The sequence below is a fragment of the Psittacula echo genome (assembly GCF_963264785.1).
Source record: "Psittacula echo genome assembly, chromosome: 26".
NCBI classification, from domain to species: domain Eukaryota; kingdom Metazoa; phylum Chordata; class Aves; order Psittaciformes; family Psittacidae; genus Psittacula; species Psittacula echo.
Window position 1 is genome coordinate 2,125,531 of NC_137761.1, and position 21,236 is coordinate 2,146,766.

Here is a 21,236-nt window from a genome sequence, read left to right on the forward strand (position 1 = left end):
CATCGAAGAACATCATCCCTGCATCCCGGGCACACGGCATCCCAGAATCCCAGCGTCCTGGACACACATCACCCCTGCATCCCAGCTACACATTGCTTATGCATTCTGACATCCCAGGTACGCATCATTCCTGCATCCCGACATCCTGGGAACACATGGCCCCTGCATCCCAGGCAGACACCATCCCTGCACCCTGGGATCCCAGACACACCTCCACATCATCCCCATTACACATCATACCTGCATCCCAATATCCCAGGCACGGATTGTCCCTGTCTCTCAGTATCCCAGGCACACATCATCTCCACATCCCAGAATCCCAGACCCACATCATCCCTGCATCCCAGTATTGCAGACATGCATCACCCTTGCATCCCATCACACATCATCCCTGCATCCCAGTATTGCAGACATGCATCACCCTTGCATCCTATCACACATCATCCCTGCATCCCAGCATTGCAGACACGTTTCAACCTTGCATCCCAGATACATCCCATCCTTACATCCTGGGATGGTCCCTTCCAACCCATACCATTCTGATCCACCGATTCTAAAAGCCAGGAATACCCTTTCAGCGCCATCTCTTCCCATAGGATTTGAGCACCAGCCCCTGGAAAATCCTCTCCGAGGATTTCCAGCTTTTGGGAAGGGTTTTTAGCAGGAGTCTTTAGTTCATCCCTCATCCTGGAAGCACTTTCATGGCTGCTCATGGATGTAGCACCAGGAAGGCACCCCCCGGGCCGTGCGGGCTCCGGCCGGTGGGACCGCGTCCCTGCGCGCTAGGTGGCGGTGGCCCCGCGCCGCCGGGCCCGAGCTCTTGGCCGCTACCCCAGGAGCTTTGTGTGCTCGAAGCGAGGTGGAAACCTCCTTTCCGGGCGGGTTCCATGCGGTGGGAAGGCTCCGGAGCAGGTTATCCAAGGAATTGTGGCTGCCCCATCCCTGGCAGTGCTCAAGGCCGGGTTGGACACAGGGGCTCTGAGCATCCTGCTCCAGTGGAAGGTGTCCTTACATGAGCTTTAAGGTCCCTTCCCACCCGAACCATTCCAGGATTCCATGTTTATTTCCCGGTCAGCCCAAGCAGACGCTGTTTACAAAAGCAGGAAAACTTTATTTAGAATGGAAAACCTTGGGCATCAGGAGCAGCCGGTCCAGCAGAACACCCCCCCACCCATCAAAGTGCTCCCATGGGAAGCGCAGCTCATCCCACCTACCTCTTGGGAGCACTGGGAAGCCCACGGCAGCTGGTGCCATGGGGGAATGGAGGGGTTTAGGTTTCCTTCATCCATCTTCTCATCTCCTGCACTGAAAACACGGAACAATGTCCCCTCCGGAGACTTCCGCAGGAATGCTGCTAATGTCATCTGCACAGGCACAGGGCATTGTTCAGGGAAGAGTCTTATTTCCCAGCTGGAATATTTTCATGTCCAAGTTTCACTTCCGTCTATGAAAGCTGGGAAATGACGTGATACATCTGAGAGCCGGGCACGGGGCTGAGCTCACCCACACCTTCATCCTCAGCATGGTCATGGTGCAATTCCCGCCAGGCTTCACCGCGCCGGGATGCTCCAAGCATAGAACCATGGAATGGGTTGGGTTGGAAGCAACCTTAAAGCTCCTCCAGTTCCAGCCTTTCAGGGGCACCTTCCACTAGAGCAGGTTCCTCATGAGAAGCAAGGTCCAGCTTCGTTATCCCTTTCTGGGAAAGCCTTTTTAGGTTGTGGCTCCCACGTTGGGTTTTCCCATGGGAAAGGCATCGTTCCCACGCTGCTCCTTCACTGCGGGACCTTTCCAGGTTGGATTTCAGCATGTAAATTGGAAGGGGAAAAAGCCACAAAAGGCCAGAGATTGAGCAAAGTGGGAATTAGAGGGGGTGGGAAAGGGATCCCAGGTGGGAAAGGTGCTGGTTTGGCTGCTCTTTGGGCAGCGATTCTGCTCTGTGTTGAGGGATGTGCAAAGCAAATAAGAACAAACCTGAAAGAGGAAGCAAATGAACAAAACCGGGGTGGGGGTGGGGGGGGGTGGGGGGGTGTTCCTTCTGCAGCCAGAAACAGGGCTGCAAATCCAGCCCTGCATTTCCCAATGGGACCCAAGGACCATCCCTCACACCAGGAAGACGCGGGATGCTGCTGGGGATGCTCAAGCTGGACACCGCTGTGCTCACAAACAGCAGAGCTGGGGAGGAAGGTTTGTCTGAGCCCTTCAGTGCATTTAACCCACTCCTGTAGCACCATTCCCACGCTGCAGGATCTGTGTTTTCTGGGTATTCCATGTTTTCCCAAGCTTTCCATCATCCCATCCAACAAGGAGCTGCTCTCAGTCCCCAGGCGACCAATCCAAGACTCCAAGCACATCCAATAAAAGCCACCAGCATCCTCATCCTCCTTCCTTGTCCCTCCTCTCCCCATCACTTTAAGCCACAATCTCCTAACTCTTTCATGGCTCTGCATCTCTCCAGGCACTTCCCAGCTGAGTCGGCAGCTCTGATCCTAGTGGGATTCATCCCAAGGAGATCAGATTTCTGCTTGGATTGAGAGTTTAGGGGGGAGGTTTCCCTTCCAGCCAGCTCAGAGGCATTCCCCTGTTGGAATCCTTGGCTTAAAATCCATAGGAATCCTTGGCTTAAAATCCGTATGAATCCTTGACTTAAAATCCATAGGACTCCTTGGTCGCTGGGATGCTGGGATGAGGCTGCAGGAGCGTCAGCAATAAAGCCCCACCTCCTGCTCCTTTGATTCCCGTTTTCCTTCACACCAGTTAACACCAGTTCCCACCAGCATCACATCAACTCCTCGGGCACCTTCTGCACCGGTGTCAGCTTTTCCCCTCAAAGCAGCAGAGCTGGATCCTGTTTTCCTCCCCATTCCTCTCCCAGGAAAAGTTTTCCCCCTCTGTTCTAGAGGAGGAGGGAAGCAAGCAGCTGGTACCAACCTGGATCACAGCACCATGAGCTTGGGCTGACCATGCCCCAAGTGTGGCTCCTAAACCATCCCAACCGGGGGTGTTTCCGGCTGTGACCTCTTCATGCTGCTGCTTAAAGGGGAAACTGAGGCTTGGGAAGGCGAAATGAAGCCAAGCCCAAGAAGTCCCCCAAGATTTAAAGGGAAGTCAGGATCCGAATCTGGCTCCCAGGCGTCATTTCTGCCTTCGCCTCTCTCTGCACGGAGGAGCTGCTATTAATAACATCCCCTCTGTTGTAGCATAATCAAAACCATCCTCCCTCCATGTGCGAGCTCATCCAGCGGCTCTGACCCTCCCTGGGGGATAAACTTCCCAAGGTTTGCAACTCAGCCATTGGAAAGCTCTTTGCGAAGGGAAAACCTGCCCTGGCCGGAGCATCGCGCGCCTCCTGGTCCATACGGGACCACCGCAGCCCAGCCGGGCATCGCTCCGCTTGGCAAACTGCAGCCAAGCCTGGATCCGAGCGTGGGGCTGCTTGGTCCAGCCCTCGGAAGAGTCATTTCCTGCCTCCGCTGGGACGCCTGGAGACATTCCCGAGCCGCAGTGCCGAGCACCGGCGGGCGACACCGGAACGTAGGATGACGAAGTTCTTCATGGCCACGCTCCTGGTTCTTCATTTCTCCCTGGGTAAGTGCCTTTCGCTGCTTTCCGGGCTCACAAGGTGATGCTTTCCCACCGCAAAGTGCTGGGATGGAGGTATTCCTGGGATGCTGCATGGGATTCGGGGGGGGGGTCCTGCAGGAGGAAAGGTCTTGGGGTGTTTGCTTGGGTGCTGCTATGGTGGAAGGTGTCCCTGCCATGGGCATGGGTTGGAACTGGAGGAGCTTTAAGGTCCCTTCCAAACCAACCCATTCCATGATTCCATGGTTCTAGGGGTTGTCAGGAGCAATGGAAAAACCCATGGAGAAGCACGCTGGAATTACTGGGAGTTATATAAAGGATGTGCTTGGGAGAACATGGTTTGTGCTTGCAGAACGAGTCTGATCATCATTGTTTTCCATACTGCATCCCTAATAATCCAATATACAGCTGGAAGCTATGAAAAGAGACAGATACAGGCAAGGGGGGGTGTGTGTGTGGGAAAACCAAACCCAAGAGGATTTCCTGAAGTATTAGGTGGGCACTTGGGAGGAAAAGCATGGAACTGGGAGGGATGAGGCAGGAACCTGAAGTGAATGAGGGATGGACACACGTGCGGTGAAGTCAAGCTGCTGGGAATGGGAGGCACTGGGAAGCACCGGCTGAGCGGAGCTGGACTGGGAGCTGCCAAGAGCCTTCTTCCTCCTTCTCCTCCTCCTCCACAAGGAGGAACTGAGCCAAATGGGAAACATCCGAGGGTAAAAAGCATCTGCGGAGGGGGAATTCCAGATGGAAGCTCTTTGCCTCCATCCACCTCCTCTGTTATTCCTAGCGCGGCTCCAGTGTAAATACAAGAGCCAGCTTGGAATAACGTTCTCAGAAGGCTTTGGGCATGGGATAATGTGCCCCGAGGGCCGGAGCTGCCGGCGCCGGAGCCAAGAGAGATGGAGGAATTGCGAGGGGCGAGCGTGGGAAGGCGCAGGGGGCGGATGGGCAGCTCCGGGCCGAGATTCCCTGCAAGCCTGGGAATCGTGGCTCTGTGTGACAGGAGGCCCCCAGTGCGAGAGGGACGTGGAGCTGCTGGAGCGAGGCCAGAGGAGGCCACGGAGCTGCTGCGAGGGCTGGAGCAGCTCTGCTCTGGAGCCAGGCTGGGAGAGCTGGGCTGCTCCAGCCTGGCCATTGCCCCCTTCTCCCCACCCCATGCGTGCTCTCGAGGCACGGTTGTGCTCAGCTCCACGTCAGCAGGTTCAGGATGGTTCTGTGCTCCCCAGGGAGCTCTGCATCCTTATCATGACCCAACTTTAATATCCCCAGAGCCAACCGTGTGGTCCAAGCATCCCTTCCTGGGAATGGCAGCCTTGCTGCTCCTCTGCTGGCCAAGTGCCCTCTTTGCTGTTCCTGCATGGACAGACCCACAAACCCCGTGTGGGAGGCACAAAGCAACCTTTGGCTTTGGAGCTCCGTTAGGATTCCCTGCATCATGCCATAGGCGTGAAGGCTCTGTTGGAATGATGGGCCATTGGGAATCCATTATCCATGTGAAGCTGCTCGGCTCACATTGCGGATGATGAACCCTTCGTTCTCTGCTTGGTTTTAGGGAATGCTGAGCTGCAAGGAGAAGAGGATATCTCAGAGTTCTTATATGACTACGCATCTCGATTCAGTGAGAAACCCTTGACTTTGGGGTGTTTTGGGGTGGGTTTTGGTCGGTTTATGCAAGCTGCATGAGCAAACAACATTAATAATAACAACAATATTGGAATAACAACAATATAGGGATAACAACAATAGGATAACAACAATATAACAACAATAGGAATGATGCTGGGAAGTCTCCATCCAGCCTCCCCCAGGCTTTGCCCTCGTAAACCCATGCAATGGCAGGGAAAAGACACCGAATCGAGCCCTCTGCAATCCCAAACAGGCACTGAGGTCATCCCAGCTCCCCACGCTGCCACCAGCACCCTCAGGCTTGACTTCAAGCCCAAAGCTCAGTGCTGAGGGGAGCTGAGGAGCTGCCCGGTGCCATCGCAGCTCTGCAGCAAGGAGAACGGGTCTGAGGCTGGGGAGATGCTGCGGAGATGAAGCCACGCTCTAAAGGTGGGACCCAGCTCACCTGAGGCTGGAGGATGTGAGCGAAGCTGAGGGACCCCAACCCCCTGTAGCGGCAATGGAGAGCAAATGGTACCCAACACCTCTGGCTTTCCAAGCAGCATCCGCTGAGGACATTGATGTGTCTGAGATGGGAGCTGGGCTGGGGCAGCCGGGAGAAGAGAAGGCTCCTTAAGGGGAGAGCTCAGAGCAGCTCCAGTGCCTAAAGGGGCTGCAGGGAACCTGGAGAGGGGCTTGGGACAAGGGATGCAGGGACAGGCCAAGGGGAACCCAAACCAGGCTGGGATTCCATGGTTATTTTATGGCTCGGGTGGGCAGGACCCCCGCCTGGCTCTATGGAACGCTGGCACAGCCTCAGCAGGACATTCCTGTCATTCCAGGTGATTACTTGTATGCGACTGTCGAGTACTATTCCGAGAACAGCACGATATTGCCCACCACATATTCCTATGGGGTGAGTTGGACTCTCTCGTCCCCCTTCCTTGCTGAAAGCACCGTCACAAGGAGAAAGAAATGGATGAACCCCATGGCTGTGAAACCTCGGCACACCTCAGATGGGTCTGGGCAGAGGGTGTCCATGCCAGAGCTGGGATCCATTTGCCATGGGCTTATTTTGCCAGTTGGCACAGGAGTTTTCCTGATTGAATAAGATCAACCCCATCCTAATGGATGCATCCTTCGGGATACAGGTTAATCCTACATCGTGACATTAGAGGTTATTCCTTATCCTCTACATCCAACCAAGCACCGTCGGGGTTTTGGGGAGGGGGATGCCACCCCTCAGAGTGCAGGGATACCTTTGGGACAGAGAATGATGCTCCAGGGCAGGGATGGGATAGTTGGGAAGGCAGAGGTGCCCACTGGGACACAAACTGCCTCTGGCTGTCAGCACATGAATCCAAGTGATGTTTGACTTGTTCGTCTTGGCTTGCCAGGAATACCAGGGGTACCTGGATTACCAGGAGTCCCAGGAGTCGGTGGGATCAGCCCTGCGGTGCCACATCCCCATCCTCAGCCTCAGCCTCCTGGGCTTCCTGCTATGACCCCCCCAGCGTGGTCAGAAGGTACCAAAGCCGTGTAGGACTCAAGCACTCACCCGGAGGCCAGGTTGGAGCATCCTGCTCTAGGGGAAGGTGTCCCTGGTTGGAACTTTCAGGTCCCTCCCAACCCAACCCATTTCAGGATCCTGTGTTTCTGAGGCAGCAAAATTCCCTTCTTCCCAAAGCAGCACCAAGCAGCAGCTTTTCCAACAGATAAAATAAACCCTTCCCAGCTGCCCCCTGCAACCCCAGGGACAACCAGAGCAGCCTCAAGTGCTGCTTAGAGGCATTTTAGGGTATTTGCCACCCAAATACCTCTTTGCATTGAGCCTTCAGTGTGTGAATGGGTGAACCCTTAACGGCGTCTCAGCACCCAAAGCCCCTTCCCTTTCAGAGGCTGGAGCTCGCCACCATCCAGGTGCACCCGAAGCCCCCATCCCTGCCACAATCCTGCGTTGGAACACAATGGGAGGACGTGGCACTTCCTCACCTTTTCCCCCCCATTTCAGGCACAACAGCTTGGATGGAGACCAGGACACGGGCACGGCGGTGGGAATGACACCACATCCTCCAAGCGGAGCCGGCGCCTGCCTTTGCAATGACTCCATGTACAAAGCCTGCAGTAGATGGATGATGCTGTCCCGAGCCATAAACGTGCCAACACTGAGGAGCTTTGTACTGAGCCGGTTCTTTCCTCTTCCCCCTCATTCCATTGTAAATGTGAACTCCTGCCAAGGAAATTGGTGCCTGGGCTCTCCACCACCCCGCTCCCGGAAAGCGGGAGGAATCCAGCCCCGAGCTGGGCTCCCCTGCTCCAATTCCTACCCCAGGGATCCCGGGAAACCTCAGCACCTCAGGGACATCCCATCCTCCCAGGCCACTGCATTAAATGGGGCTGGTTTGGGACGAACCCTCCTCGGTGGCAACCACCCACCACGGGGTTCACAGTGGTGGCATCACCAGGATCATGGTCTCCAGACTTGCTCTTTACATAGGAAACCCAGCAATGTCTGTGGTGCAAGGAGCTGGACAAGCTCCTCAGACCCCCCCAGCTCCCTGTGGAGAATAAACCGTGCGGGAATGGGGTGTTCCGGTCGGGAAGGCTGGCTTTGGAAGGCTCCTCCTCTTGGCACAGCTCTGGGGGGATGCAATCCATGTCCCTGCTGCTTTGCTTTGGAAGCGTTATAGCGAAGGAGGGGCAGCAAACCCGGCCCAGGGCACGCACGGGGCAGAGCTCACGGAGGTCGCATCTATCCCAGGTGGAAAAGCCGCGGTCTGACGGGGCAGGAGCGTCCCAAACGCGCCCATCTCCTCCGCACAGGGCAGCGGCGCCAGCACCAGCCGGTCCCGCCGTCCCTCGCCCGCCTCTGGGATTATCCCATCAAAACTGAAGGATTCGGTTTTCCCGGGAAGCCGAGAGGCTCCGAGACCCGAACGCCAACCAGTGCCACCTCCCGGCCCCGCGCTGCTGTGGGAGGCGAGGACGAATCCCAGCGGGAATTGGCTTGAAGGGACCTTAAAGCTCATCCAGTTCCAGCCCCTGCCATGGGGATGCTGCGAGGGCTGGAGCAGCTCTGCTCTGGAGCCAGGCTGAGAGAGCTGGGCTGGGGCAGCCTGGAGAAGAGAAGGCTCCTGAAGGGGAGAGCTCAGAGCAGCTCCAGTGCCTGAAGGGGCTGCAGGAAACCTGGAAAGGGGCTTGGGACAAGGGATGCAGGGACAGGCCAAGGGGAATGGCTTGAACCTGCCAGAGGGGAGATTGAGATGAGCTCTTAGGCAGAAGCTCTTCCCTGTGAGGGTGGTGGGACCCATGGCAGGGGTTGGGGTCCTGCACATGATACCAGGAGAGAGCAAAGGCACTCGTGCGAGTGACAATACTGAGAGCTGAAGTCGTTCTTTCCCTGTTTTCCCTTTGGAAAGGCAGGTCTGCGCTTCACACCCAGGCTCCTTTCCAGCCCCAGAGCCGGGAGCTCTTCCCAAACATCCTCCTTCCCAAGCTGCTCTCCCCCTTTACCCGCCTTGGTGCCATGCCCAACCCTGGGCTCTGCCAGCGCCGCCCGGTTCTCCCAGCAAACCCCTGTGGGATAAGCTCCTTTAACACAAAGAGGATTTCCCTCCGGGTCTGAAGCCCTCTCCTGCTCATTGCCAGGCACGGAGTAAGCAGAAGGTCTCTCAAGGTCTCTCTCAAGCAGCACCTTACCAAGCCCTGTGACAGCCACTGGTGTTGTCTACCTGGACTTGTACAAGGCATTTGGCACTGGCCTGCGCAGCATCCTCATCTCTAGACCGGACAGGCACGGATCTGGCCTATGGAGCACTCAGTGGATAGGGAATTGGCTGGGTCACACTCAGAGTTTTGGTCAATGGCTTGATGACCAAGTGGAGACCAGTGAGGAGTGGTGTCCTTCAGGGTCAGGGTTGGGACCAATCCTGTTCAAGAGCTCTGTCAGTGCCATGGACACTGGGATCAGGTCCATCACACCACACACTGGATGGAATCCAGAGGGACCTGGAGAGGTGGGACCATGAGAACCCCATGGGGTTCAATGAGGCCAAGTGCAAGGTCCTGCCACTGGGTTGGGGCAACCCCAGCAGAGACAGGCAGGGGGAGATGGGAAGGAGCATCCCTGAAAAGGACTCAGCTCTGGAGCCAGGCTGAGAGAGCTGGGCTGGGGCAGCCTGGAGAAGAGAAGGCTCCTGAAGGGATGATCTCAGAGCAGCTCCAGTGCCTAAAGGGGCTGCAGGAAACCTGGAGAGGGGCTTGGGACAAGGGATGCAGGGACAGGCCAAGGGGAATGGCTTTAACCTGCCCGAGGGGAGACTGAGATGAGCTCTTAGGCAGAAGCTCTTCCCTGTGATACCCTTTCCCTGTTTAAAGCTTCAACGTTGGAAGATGCCGATCTCCAGCAGGACTGTGCCCATTATCCACAAACGTTCCAGGAGCACTTTGCCAGGCTGGAAGCGTTGGTCCCTCCTCGACAGGCAATTCCAAGTATTTGTATGGTGACTCTTTCAGCTTTCAGACACAAAGAGCTGGAGCTTTTTGGCTGCCTTTTCCCTTTGTGTAAACTCAACGGAGAAGATATTTCCTGTTTTAGGAGCAAATAGTGAGAGCTCAGCCGTTCCCTTTCCCTGGTTACTCGAGAAGGGGTTAAAAATGGGCTCAGAAAGACTGAATCTTGCCAATTTGGTGCCATATTTGGTGCTGAAGTTATTTTTAGGGGGTCTCGTATGTAAAACTTGAGCACTGCCAGGGATGGGGCAGCCCCAGCTTCTCTGGACACCCTGTGCCAGCGCCTCAGCACCCTCCCAGGGAAGAGCTTCTGCCTAAGAGCTCATCTCAGTCTCCCCTTCGGGCAGGTTAAAGCCATTCCCCTTGGCCTGTCCCTGCATCCCTTGTCCGAAGCCCCTCTCCAGGTTTCCCGTAGCCCCTTGAGGACCTGCGCCGAGGTCTCCTACCCCCATGTACGCCCCCTCTACCCCCTTGTAACCGGTCCCGCCACTTCCCCCCGCCCCGCGCGTGACGTCACCGTCACCGCCGCCGCCGCCGCCACCACCACGTGCAAAACGCGCGCGCTTCCCGGCGCGCCACTCTCTCCCCCGCGCGCGCGCGCGCGCGCGCGCGCTGCTGACGGAGCCGAAGCCCCGCCCCGCGCCTTCCACGAGCACCGCGCCGCCGGACGGGCAGGGCCGCCAGCCAATCGCGTGCCGACGCCCGCGGCCCGGCGCAGCCAATGAGAGCGGCGGGATCGCGGAGGAAGCCCCGCCCCGGGGCGGGGCCTGGCCGGCGGCAGGGGGCGCCATGCGCCATGTCATGGAGGCTCAGTGCGCCGGCGGCCATTGAGGCGCTCGCAGTGGCGGCCGGAGCGCGGCGTTCCCCGGCTTCCCCGTGCCCGGCTCCGGCGCTCCCGTCCCGGCTCCCGGCGCTCCCCCCGCGGCGGCGGCAGTGACCTCGCGGCCGGAGCCCCCGCCGCGCCCCGCCGCCCTTCCCTCGCTACCGCAGCGCCGCGGGATGGGGGGGGCCATGGAGATGAAGAAGCGCATCAACCTGGAGCTGCGGAACCGGGCCCCGGAGAAGGTGAGCGGCGGCGGGCGCGCTGCCGGCCCGCGCCTCCACCACCGCCACCACCGCCTCCGGCCGTGCGGGCCCGGCCCGGCGCCGAATCTGGGTCAGCCGTGGCGCAGGAGCCCCGCGGGGCGCGGGCGGCGCTTCCGGGCAGCGGCCCCGGGGCGGCGGGGACCCGGCAGCCGCGTCCCTCGGCCCGGCCGAGCCCCGCGAAGTTTGGCCCCGAAGCGGGATGCGGGGGGTGCCGAGGGGTGGGGATGGGGGGGGGGGCGCGGGCGGGCCCCCAAGTTCCGCCCGCCCGTAATTCCCTGCCTGGTCCAAGTTCGGAGCGCGGCCGCGGTAAACAGGTCACGGCCCTTCCCTCGGCCGCCGCTCCAATTCAGTGCAGTTTATGCTGCTTCCTTCCCCCAAGCCGCCTCCCCGCCGTGCGCTGCGTGGCGCGGCCGGCTCCGTCCCGCTCCTCCCGGCCGCCGCCCCGCGGGGTACAACCGACGGGGTCCCCCCTAATCCCCCCCCGTCCCTCCCTCGCCGCCAACTTCCCGTTTCCTGCGGGAGATCGATGTGGAAATGCGGGAGCTCGCAGGGCCCCGCACGTGGGGTTGCAGCGTGGTCGGTAGGAGAAAGCAGCGCCCGCTTCGCCCCAGGAGTAAAGTCCGGATACGTCGCAGTCGCCGCATGGGGTCTGGAGGGGGGAAAGTGTCCGCAGGTCCTGATCGCAGGCAGGTTTGTGGGCGGCGGGGACGTGCGGAGCCCTTTCCCCTCCCTGCCGGCAACTTCGTGTGTGTCTGGAGTAACGCTGCTGGGATAGGGAATGGGAACGAACCGGGAGCGAGAGTTGCGCTGGAGCTGGCAGCGTGCGCCCCGCGGAGGCTTCCGCAGCCTTCGGATGCTGGTGTTTGAGGGGAAGGGAAGAGTCACCTTGTTCCTGCCCTTCCTGAGGAGCGGAGCGTGCCCTGTACGGGTCAGAGTTTGAACTGAATCCCTGCGCTTTGTGGGTGACCCGCGTTGGGGGGCTTTGGCACCAGGGGATGGTTGGGCTGGGTTTAACTAACCCCAGAACTCCATGGTGTGGAGCCGGGTTTTAGGTTCGGAGAGGAATCGAATGGGTTTGTAGGTTTAATGTGCGTAGTTAAATGAAAAGAGTTTAGAAGCAGGTCCATTGCATGCAGAGGACCCCCCAGGCACTATCAGAAGCTATAAAAGTGATTTTCTCCATGAATTTTGGGGTTAGATGGTGGGGTTTGGAGCATTTGCAGCATCCTCCGAGGAAGGGGAACTTGCATTTTGTACCGAGGTGGGTGTTGGTGATTCTGGAGTGTGAGTCTAGTCTAAATTTAAACCCAGCATCAAACTGATTGATCCTCAGCGGTCCCAAGTCGTGGTTTAGATGAAGCACGTGGGGTTTTTGCTGCTCATCGAGCTGATGCGTGTTGCTGTCCTGTTGGAAGGTGACGGAGTTGGTGCTCGATAACTGCAGATCCAGCAACGGGGAAATCGAGGGCCTGAATGATTCCTTCAAAGAACTGGAATTCCTGAGCATGGCCAACGTGGAGCTGACGTCGCTGGCCAAGCTGCCCACGTTGAGTAAGCTCCGGAAGGTACGTACCTCGTGTGGTGATGGCAACGGCCTTGTGAGGCGAGGCAATGAAGATCTCAAGTGGTTTTGTGTACCTCCAGTCGGTTATGGCTAAGTTGGGGTTGGTCAAGGACTCTTGGTGCTCATCTTGTTGTCTGGCCACGTGCTGCTGAGCTCCATGGGTTGGTTGAGGCTCTTGGATTGCCTGGCTGGTGGCAGAACAAAGGCTCACAGTGAATTGATTCCCTGTTCTACTAACCTGAAATTGAGGTTTCCAAACCCAGGGGGTTTCTCATTCTCAAAGTAGGCTTCAAGGCTGCCTTTTGGCAGCCAGAGAGAGCTTGTGAACATGTGGGACTCTTCAAAAGCCATCAGCTTGGTGATGAAACTGTTCAGTTAAAGGGGGAACAATGGAAAATGATGTGGTCTGAACCTAATAGTAAGAACCCGACCATTTAATGACTCCACTTGTTCTGTGTAACAGTTGGAGTTGAGCGACAACGTCATTTCAGGAGGCCTGGAGGTCCTTGCAGAAAGGTGTCCGAATCTCACATATCTAAACCTAAGTGGCAACAAAATCAAAGATCTTGGCACTGTGGAAGCTCTTGTAAGTATGAAGTGAGAGGAAAACTCAGTAAATATGGGGGGTTATCAGGAATAAGTCCCATTTTAGTTCTTGCCAGCTCAGGTGGAAGAGGCGTTGGGGTGGGCTGGGTTTGGTGTTCTGGTTGGTCCTGACTCAGTTAACTCCCTGCCATGGTTGTTGGAGACAGGAATTCCTTCTGCATTAACAATGGCATGTCCCAGACTGGAGGTTTTTGAGCTGCTGGGTTTTTTTGGGAAGGAAAGCACCCAAGTTATGTCTTGCTGATCCTCCTGTATTCCTTAAGGTGTAGGTTGGCTCATAAGCAGCTGCCTGGTGCATAAGGTCTGGGAGGTGACACGAATCCCCATCGGGTCGGTCAGAAAGCAGATTCCACAGCGTAGTTCCAAATTGTGCCAAGTCCCTCTTGCTCCTTACAGTGACTCAGCCAAAGGGTTCGCAAGAGCGTTCAGTTTTGCCCTTGATTGCCTGAACAGAAACGAGCTGCACAAACCAAGACCAGCCCTAAAGATGTGTTCTGAGGCACGGTGCTGGAGGGATGTGCTGAGGGTGCTACAGGCAGGCCCTGAAGGCCACCTCCAGAAGCACTTCCCCTGCACACAGTCTTTAGAACTGAATTTGTGTTTAATGGGCAGCAAAACAGTGGAGAGAGAAGGGCTGGGGCCAGTGAAGTGCAGTCGGGCTGTGGCTGTGCTGTCGCTTGAAGCACCGCGTGGTTGTCCCAAGAAGAAAGGGGGGCAAAAAGAAACCCTTTTTGTTTGTTTTCAGCAAAACCTGAAGAACTTGAAGAGCCTTGACCTGTTCAACTGTGAGATCACAAACCTCGAGGACTACAGAGACAGCATCTTCGAGCTGCTTCAGCAAATCACGTACCTGGATGGGTTTGATCAGGAAGACAACGAGGCCCCGGACTCGGAAGATGATGACGATGAGGGTAACTTCCCCAAATACAGCGTGGCCAGGAGCAGTGTGCTGTGCTCGAGGTGTCAATGTGAATGCAGCCTCGGGTGGAGCAGCTTCTTGCAGGCACTAGCACAATGCTGCACTCTTATCTTTGAAGCACAGGCTTCTAGACCTTAGTTGGTGCTAATGCACGGATGAAGGAGAGCTCCTGCCAGAGGGTTTGGATGCTCCTGTAGGAGCCTTCTGAGGTTAAAGAAATGGGAGTAAAGATCCTGTTAAATGAAATAGCCTCAAAACCACAGAATCCCAGACTCGGTTGGGTTGTGAGGGACCTCCAAGCTCATCCAGCTCCAACCCCTGCCACAGGCAGGGACCCTTTCCACTGGAGCAGGATGCTCCAAGCCCCTGTGTCCAACCTGGCCTTGAACACTGCCAGGGATGGGGCAGCCACAGCTTCTCTGGGCACCCTGTGCCAGCGCCTCAGCACCCTCACAGGGAAGAGCTTCTGCCTAAGAGCTCATCTCAGTCTCCCCTCGGGCAGGTTAAAGCCATTCCCCTTGGCCTGTCCCTGCATCCCTTGTCCCAAGCCCCTCTCCAGGTTTCCTGCAGCCCCTTTAGGCACTGGAGCTGCTCTGAGCTCTCCCCTTCAGGAGCCTTCTCTTCTCCAGGCTGCCCCAGCCCAGCTCTCTCAGCCTGTCTTCTGTATGAAAAATGCTCGTTTTACTGGCTTTTGTAACAGCTTCAGTCCTGTGCTCAAGTGTTATCCCATTTTTCTGTTCAAACATGTACATAGTGCTTTTGATCTGATCCCTGGAGTCCTGACTGAGGCTGTTCCTCTTTTTTCCTGTTGTTACCCAACTGCAGATGAAACCTGTAGGTGCAGGTCTGTCAGTGTGTGGCTACAGACTTCTTGAAGTGTGTCACAGCAGCCTCTGACTGAGCCTTCTCAGTGTCTGCACCTTAAATGGTGACCTGGGAGCTGCCACTGCTGGGTCCTGGCTCTAAGGGGCTGCTGTGAGCACTCAGCCACCTCCACACCTGGGAGCCTGTGTTAAAAAGGGCTCCAGGAAAGCCAAAGGGTTGGTAGTTGGAACGTGAAATCCATGTGGTGTGTGAAAACAGAGGAATAGGTTATTAACTCGAAGTGTTAAATCATCTTGGCATTTGCTTAACTGAAACACTGAAAGTGATTCTGTGCTCCAGACAGAGGAATGAGATGAGCTGAGCTGAGAGAGCAGCTCTTCGGCCCTGGAGGTGTTTCAGCGTTGCGAGTAAGGGATTACATAAAACACACGGAATGTGTTCAGCTGGTTTTGCCTTTAAATACTTTGGGGTTTGATTCTGTCAGAAGCCTCCCCTCCACTGGCCACATTTCCAGCTCTCTTGCAGGAGTTTGCATATGGAGCTGCTTCAGGCATCAGGAATTTTGCCTGCAGCTCCTGATGTAAAACCATTGGGAGCCTTTCTTGAGGGAAAAGACTGATAAAGATTAACTTGATGAAAATCAGGCTTGTTTCCCACAATGAAACCCAAATCCTTCTGGGAGAAAAAGGGTTCAACTGGTTGGAGCTGGTGTACACAACCCAGCGTCACGTGGGGTTAATGAAACTTCACTTGCAGCATACGTGTATCCTTCATTGCAGACGGAGATGAGGATGATGATGATGAAGGTGAGGATGAAGCTGGTCCTCCAGGAGAATATGAAGAGGAGGATGATGAAGATGATGGAGGCTCCGATCTGGGGGAAGGTGAAGAGGAGGAGGAAGTTGGTCTTTCGTACCTGATGAAAGAGGAGATTCAGGTAAGGGTTGTGAATTCTGCCAAGAAACAAAGAGAAGCAGCCGCAGGCTTCTGAGGTTACTCGGAGGTGTAGCCACAGAGCAGAGGAAGACGAGGCAGTAGCAACAAGTTAGCAGTACTTCAAGTAAAACGAAACGAAGGGAAAGCCTGTGTGGGTTTTGCTGCAGTAAATGGGGTTTTTACCTGGCACCACATGGAAGTGTTCTTGGTGGTGGTGCGAGGAGCTGTGGAAAATGGCCCAGGGGATCTTTTCAGGTCCTTAAGCCCCCTGTGGCTGTGACTTCATTGCAGTTCCTTTTGATAGGAGTTTACTCTTTATCAGCTGCATTTCACAGGGATGCGCTGGACATCTGGTGCTAAACTCTTTCGGCTTAAAACTCTGCCTTGGAAGCAGCACTGGTGGCATTGGCTTAGGGCTGGAACTTCAGTTCTGCCTTGCTGTGAGGAGGTGACAGCCATGGCACAAGTCAGGAAGCTGAAACTAAAGAGTCCTGCTTCAAAGGCAGGAGCTGAGAGGTGGGTTTTGGAAAATGAGCAGTATGTGACCAGTTGGAAGCTCAGGAATGAGTCGTTCCTGGGCACTGGTACAGGAATACGTTACGTGAAATTTGGAGAGTTCCGTCCTGGAAGGTTTTCCCTCTCCTTTCGGAAGTGAGGCAATGAGTGAATGAAAAGGCACTGAATGAATCCAGAGGGGGTTTCATTCCCATGGTCTAAGGGCAGACGTTGGATGTGCTCTGATGCCTCCACAGTTTTACTCCTTACATTACCCTGTGTCTGCAATACAGTGGCTCTAAAGGTAAAAGCTCAGGGTGGCTTCCAGGCGTGACTGGGGCAGCAGGGCAGGGATCCTGTGCCATTGTTTTATGTTCTGGAGCTGCCGTTTGCATTTCTCAGCTATCAGCTTTGGAGAGGAAAAAGCCCAAACCCCAACAACATGATTCCCAGTAATCCAGTGGAGATAGGAAATGTTCTGCCTCCTCTTCCTCCTCCTTTGCTGACAGTGGGTTAAAAGGCTGTTTGTATTGACTGTTTGCAAGAGCTCGCTCTTGAGCTGGCCTAAGGCAGCGATAAGGGGGGAAAACAAAGGAATACGGGGTGATGAGAAGCACTGGAGTCAGTTTGATTCTTGTCCTTGTGCAGATGGCCAGCACCAAAACAGTAAAGGTGGAATGTGACCTCTGGATGCAGTTAGTGGGATTCCCTGGGTTTCTGCAGAAATTTGGATGGGGCTTGGAGCAACGTGGTCTGGTGGAAGGTGGTTGGAATTGGAAGGTGTTTAAGGTCCTTTCCAACCCAAACCATTCTAGGATTCCATGATCAGTGCAGAAGCCAAACTTGAAACAAAAATCCTAACAGTATTTCCCAATTGTTGTGAAGGATGAAGATGATGATGATGACTACGTTGAAGAAGGAGGGGATGAGGAGGAGGAAGGTAAGTGCTCAACTTGTGACTAAACCAATCCTTTACAGTCCTGGAGCTTTGCGAGGTTGGGGTGTGCGCTTCAATGGCGTCGATCCCTGTTTGCTGGGCTGGTTCTGGAGGTGTGGGGAGTATTTTAGGACTGGTTTAAGCAGGAGCTCACCCGTCCTCTGTCTGAGGTTTCCCAGCCCCATGGGTGCTGTTCTGCACTGCTGGAGCAGAGGTTGCTCCAGAGGCAGAGGCTCATTCCTGTGCAGACAGTACCCTGAACTGTGGGGGGCACTTTAGTTGTACCCATCTCTGTGCTCTGGTAAGATTAAGACACCAGATGAGAGTCCCCTGCTGTTACCAGGGGGTAAAACCTTTAAGGAGGTTTAATCTTCAACCAAACCAGCTTTTCCTCGTGCTTTTCTTGCTAAAAGGCTCTCCCAGAACTGCCCTTTTCTAATGGTTAGGAATTCTGTCCTGATCTCTAAGAGAGTTTTGTGCTAATCCTGAAGCCTGCTTCTATCTCAGTGCAAACTGTAGGTGACTTCTAGTCCTCCCCAGCCCAGTCCCCATCTCGTCTGTGCACTTGGCTCAGCAGAACCCCTTTTGGGGATGAAAAAAGCTGACATTTGGAAATAATCCTTTTCCTTTTTCCAAATGCAGCCTTTCAGTCTCTTTAAGGGCGTGAAGCAGGAGGGCAGAATGGCTGCTGAGCCAGGAAATGACTGCTCTAGATGTGACAGCACTGCATTTCATGCTTTCACCACAAGAGCGCACAGTCCACTGAGCAGTTTAAGGCTGTTCTAAGACCAAGCTCAATAGGTGTTTCCGGGAGAGAGGCTGGAGCAGGTTTCACTTGGGATCAGCAGGAACTGCTGGGGCTTGGGCAGGGGGTAGGCAACTGCTGCAAACTGAAGGTAGGGAGGTAGGAAAACGTCATTTTAGGTCTCTAATATATGTTAATAGAACAATTCTTTATATATATAGACTTCGTATCAATAATTCCTGTATGGAACAGCCCAGCCTTAGCTTGAACTTAGTTTACCTCAGACTCTATGAATGAAGTTGCTTAAACTGCTCTTTGCTGGGGTGCTGTTACAGGGGTGAGTGCATTAACTACCAACAAAGAGGGATGGGTTTCAATTCCCTCTTCAAAAAGGGCAAGGTTCCCTCTCGGAGCATAACAAGGTGTGTGCATCCCTCTTTCCTTAGCAGAGGGTGTGCGAGGGGAGAAGAGGAAACGAGACCCTGAAGATGAAGGCGAGGAAGAGGAGGATTAACTTGTTCTAGACACCAGTAGGACCAGCCTCTTCGGTTCCAGAACACGCAATAGTGATTATGCAGATCTGTATGTCTCCATGTACCATAGATGTCCCTCCAGAAGATAATACGTTAACTTTTTATAGGAGAAGTGTGGTTTTACTATTCTTGCCCTTTTTATCATTCCAAATAAGATATAATAGCCTGGTAGTGAACCTGTACGTAGAAAACAATTTTCAGCCCTATAATCACTGAAGCCATTGTCAAGTTTTTTTCCCCCCCTCTCCCAAAACTTTTCTTTGGAGCTCTTTGGTTTCTACAAGCTTGCTGTGTTGGTCATCATTAGCCCGGATGAAAACACCCATTTCACATGGGTTTAACCTAGTGTGGTTTTCCTCCTTGGAAGTTTTTCTACTGAAAAAGCTAAAACTCAGACCCGCTTATTGCAGCCTCTTTTAAATGAGGAGCTGAGTGCAGCCTCAGTGTCCCAGGGATTCTGTTTGAAGTAGACAACTGGATTACACCTTTAGTTCAGCTTTTTAAAAGGGGACTTGTGGAATAGGCTTTGAAGTCTTCTGTCCCTTTTGTGTATTATATTCTAAAGCCTGAGTGGGTTTCAGAGGATCTTTGTGTTTCCCTGCTTGTTCAGAGGGTCAGCGTTCGCTGGAGTAGCCAACCTTCAAGAGCAAACAAAGGGTTGTAATTCATCCATTTGCTCCAGGAGAGCCATTGCAGGTATTAACAATCTGGAGTGTGGAACCATTTCACTAGAAGCCTGTGTTAAACTTTCACTCACTTTGCTCTTGCATTGTCATTTTGGGAATTCTGCAGCAGTGTTTGGCTATCAAATAGATGCATTTCTCATGCAGATGTTAACGGGTAACTCCTTGGAGCGCATTTTCTTCAAGCATCTCCCCCTTTATAGAGTCATTGAAAGGGGAAAGATGAACATGAGGTAGTCTTTCTTCCCAGGTCACCTTCGAAACCTTTTACATCTGGTTGTAGGTAAACCATTCGAGTCCATGTACAATAGTAGTTCATAGTTTAGGGTTTTTTACCTTGAAGGGCTGCAGAAAGCTGGTTGGTTGCACGCAGTCGGTGGCGAGTACAGGAGCCATGCAGACAAGGGGTGTTCCTTCTCTAGCAGCCTGATTGCAACCACCAGGTCTGACTAATTCTGTCCTCACTCTGTGACAAGCCCGAGACTGATGTTTTCTATTCGAGCCACCACCCAAGTTCAGCCGTGACAGCGTTGCTCTTGCAGTTGGGATTTGGATTGAAACCAGTAGGCTTGAGATGAAACGAATTCCCATTGTTCCACGTAGGTACTGAACCAAATATCACACACAGCTTTATTCAAGAGACTTATTTTTGTATCTGTCTTGGCCGACAGCAGCTGCCGTTAACCTGGGGGAGACACAAGGGTGGGGAAGAGGGAGATTCCCTGGAGCTAATTCAGTCCCTCACCCGTAGGTTACCTGTGAGTGTTTAAGAGGTATTTTACACCCTTCCAACTCTTCAATCAAGTCTAGATCCTGCAGGGTTGAAGTTCTGCAAAGCCCCATTTCTTGTGTGCGTGGTTTTCCCCCCTCCCCAAATAGAGCCTTAAGTCCTAGTTCCTTGTGTAGCTGTTGAAGGCAGCATCCGAGCGGAGCGAGTTGGGTGGAAGCGAAGTGAACTCGCCGGGGTTTGCAGTTCTGGTAAAGGCACTCGTGCTAAAACGACGTGTGCAACCACAACCTTCAGTTCCCGTGTTTGTGTGTGAATCCCGAACGAGTAGAACCCATAGGTAAGTGCACATCCTATCTTCTCGTGGAGGCCCTGTGTTTAAGGCAGTTGCTTCGTGCTCAGCTTTGGGATAGAAACATGCGTTTTCCCATCTTTTTTTTTGCTCATGGTTTTTTGTGTTGAAGTCGCAGTGAATGACTGAAATCTGTTATTTATAAGGGTGTACTTCAGAGTACCTCGTTGTCAGGGTTCTCCTTAACTGTCTTACTGACGCATAGCAAATCAGTTTTAAACGGGGGAAAAGAAGTCTCTTCTGATGGCTTGACAGTATTTGAACACCGGTCTGTGTGTCCAGTTCTGGGGTTGGATGAGCTCATACAGCAGCTAAACCCAGCCCTGAGCTAAGGCCGCCTCCCCCCTTCCTAACCCCGGCGCGGCTGAAGAGCCTCTCCTCGCACAGGACTCGTCCTTCCCTCGGCGTTCCTGGCGGAGCGTTTCCTGCTCCTCAGCTTGGCATGCAGCGGAAGCAGCGTTTTCTAGAACTGAAGCAATGCAGAGCCTCCAGGTTTAACTTTGGAAACTTTTTTGCTTGGTGGGTGGTCTTTTCATGCAAATACGTAAGGGTGGGTTTTATATTTTGTAGAGGTTTTTGTCCTATTTTAATGCTCTTTGTATGGCAGTATGTATATAGTGTGGTTCGGTTCCTGACCCCACTTCCTGACAACCTTTGGAGTAACTGATTTTGTGCAACTGTGTTTTGAATAAAGCCATGCCAGTGTTAAATTAAAGAGAAAATCCAACCCTGCAGCACTCTTCTGAGACTTTTTAGTTGTAACAAAACCACGTTCCCTCCCCCCCCCCCCCCCCGTGTGCTGTAAATTTTAAATTAAAACGTTTTCAAACCGAATTATTTCAAATAAATCCCGGCTCTTGTATTGGATTCCTTCGTCTATGGAGAATGTGGCACTCGCAAGCAGTGCAGAGAGGTTCCTTGCCTGTTACCTTGGCGGTAGTGGGGAGCCTGGGCCATCGTCCTCTCCGGGGCTTGATGCTTGCGGTGCCTTTGGCTCAGTGGTGGTTGCGCAGCTCCGTCTCTGCAGCCAGCCCCAAAACTGGTTTCAGTTTGGGATTGTTCCAGCATTCTTGGCCAAATTCCTCTTGGAAGCACTTGAGAAAGCTGGTGCCAGAACAGGCTTTTC

General features: G+C 54.1%; 1 protein-coding gene across 4 annotated transcripts; it reads left to right on the forward strand.

The window, feature by feature from the left end:
- Nucleotides 1-10,473: 10,473 nt before the first annotated feature.
- ANP32E (acidic nuclear phosphoprotein 32 family member E) lies at nucleotides 10,474-20,844 on the forward strand. Of its 4 annotated transcripts, none has more exons than XM_080635066.1 (7): nucleotides 10,474-10,767; nucleotides 12,204-12,353; nucleotides 12,816-12,938; nucleotides 13,704-13,869; nucleotides 15,482-15,639; nucleotides 17,019-17,073; nucleotides 18,262-20,844. In XM_080635066.1, the coding sequence occupies exons 1-7, from the start codon at nucleotides 10,702-10,704 to the stop codon at nucleotides 18,327-18,329; spliced, it is 786 nt and encodes a 261-aa protein (XP_080491192.1). In that variant the 5' UTR covers nucleotides 10,474-10,701; the 3' UTR covers nucleotides 18,330-20,844. The 4 variants fall into 4 exon arrangements, with proteins under 4 accessions (XP_080491192.1, XP_080491193.1, XP_080491191.1 ...); XM_080635067.1 differs by having other exon boundaries at nucleotides 18,265-20,844; XM_080635065.1 differs by lacking the exon at nucleotides 10,474-10,767 and adding an exon at nucleotides 11,069-11,710 and having other exon boundaries at nucleotides 18,265-20,844.
- The last annotated feature ends 392 nt before the right edge of the window (nucleotides 20,845-21,236 follow it).

Excerpts from the sequence above, each read along its gene's own strand:
- ANP32E (XM_080635064.1), top strand. The coding sequence starts at position 11,567 with ATGGGAACGAACCGGGAGCGAGAGTTGCGCTGGAGCTGGCAGCGTGCG. Across the intron at positions 13,870-15,481 it reads GGAAGATGATGACGATGAGG|ACGGAGATGAGGATGATGAT; the intron begins GTAACTTCCCCA and ends CCTTCATTGCAG. Across the intron at positions 15,640-17,018 it reads TGATGAAAGAGGAGATTCAG|GATGAAGATGATGATGATGA; the intron begins GTAAGGGTTGTG and ends ATTGTTGTGAAG.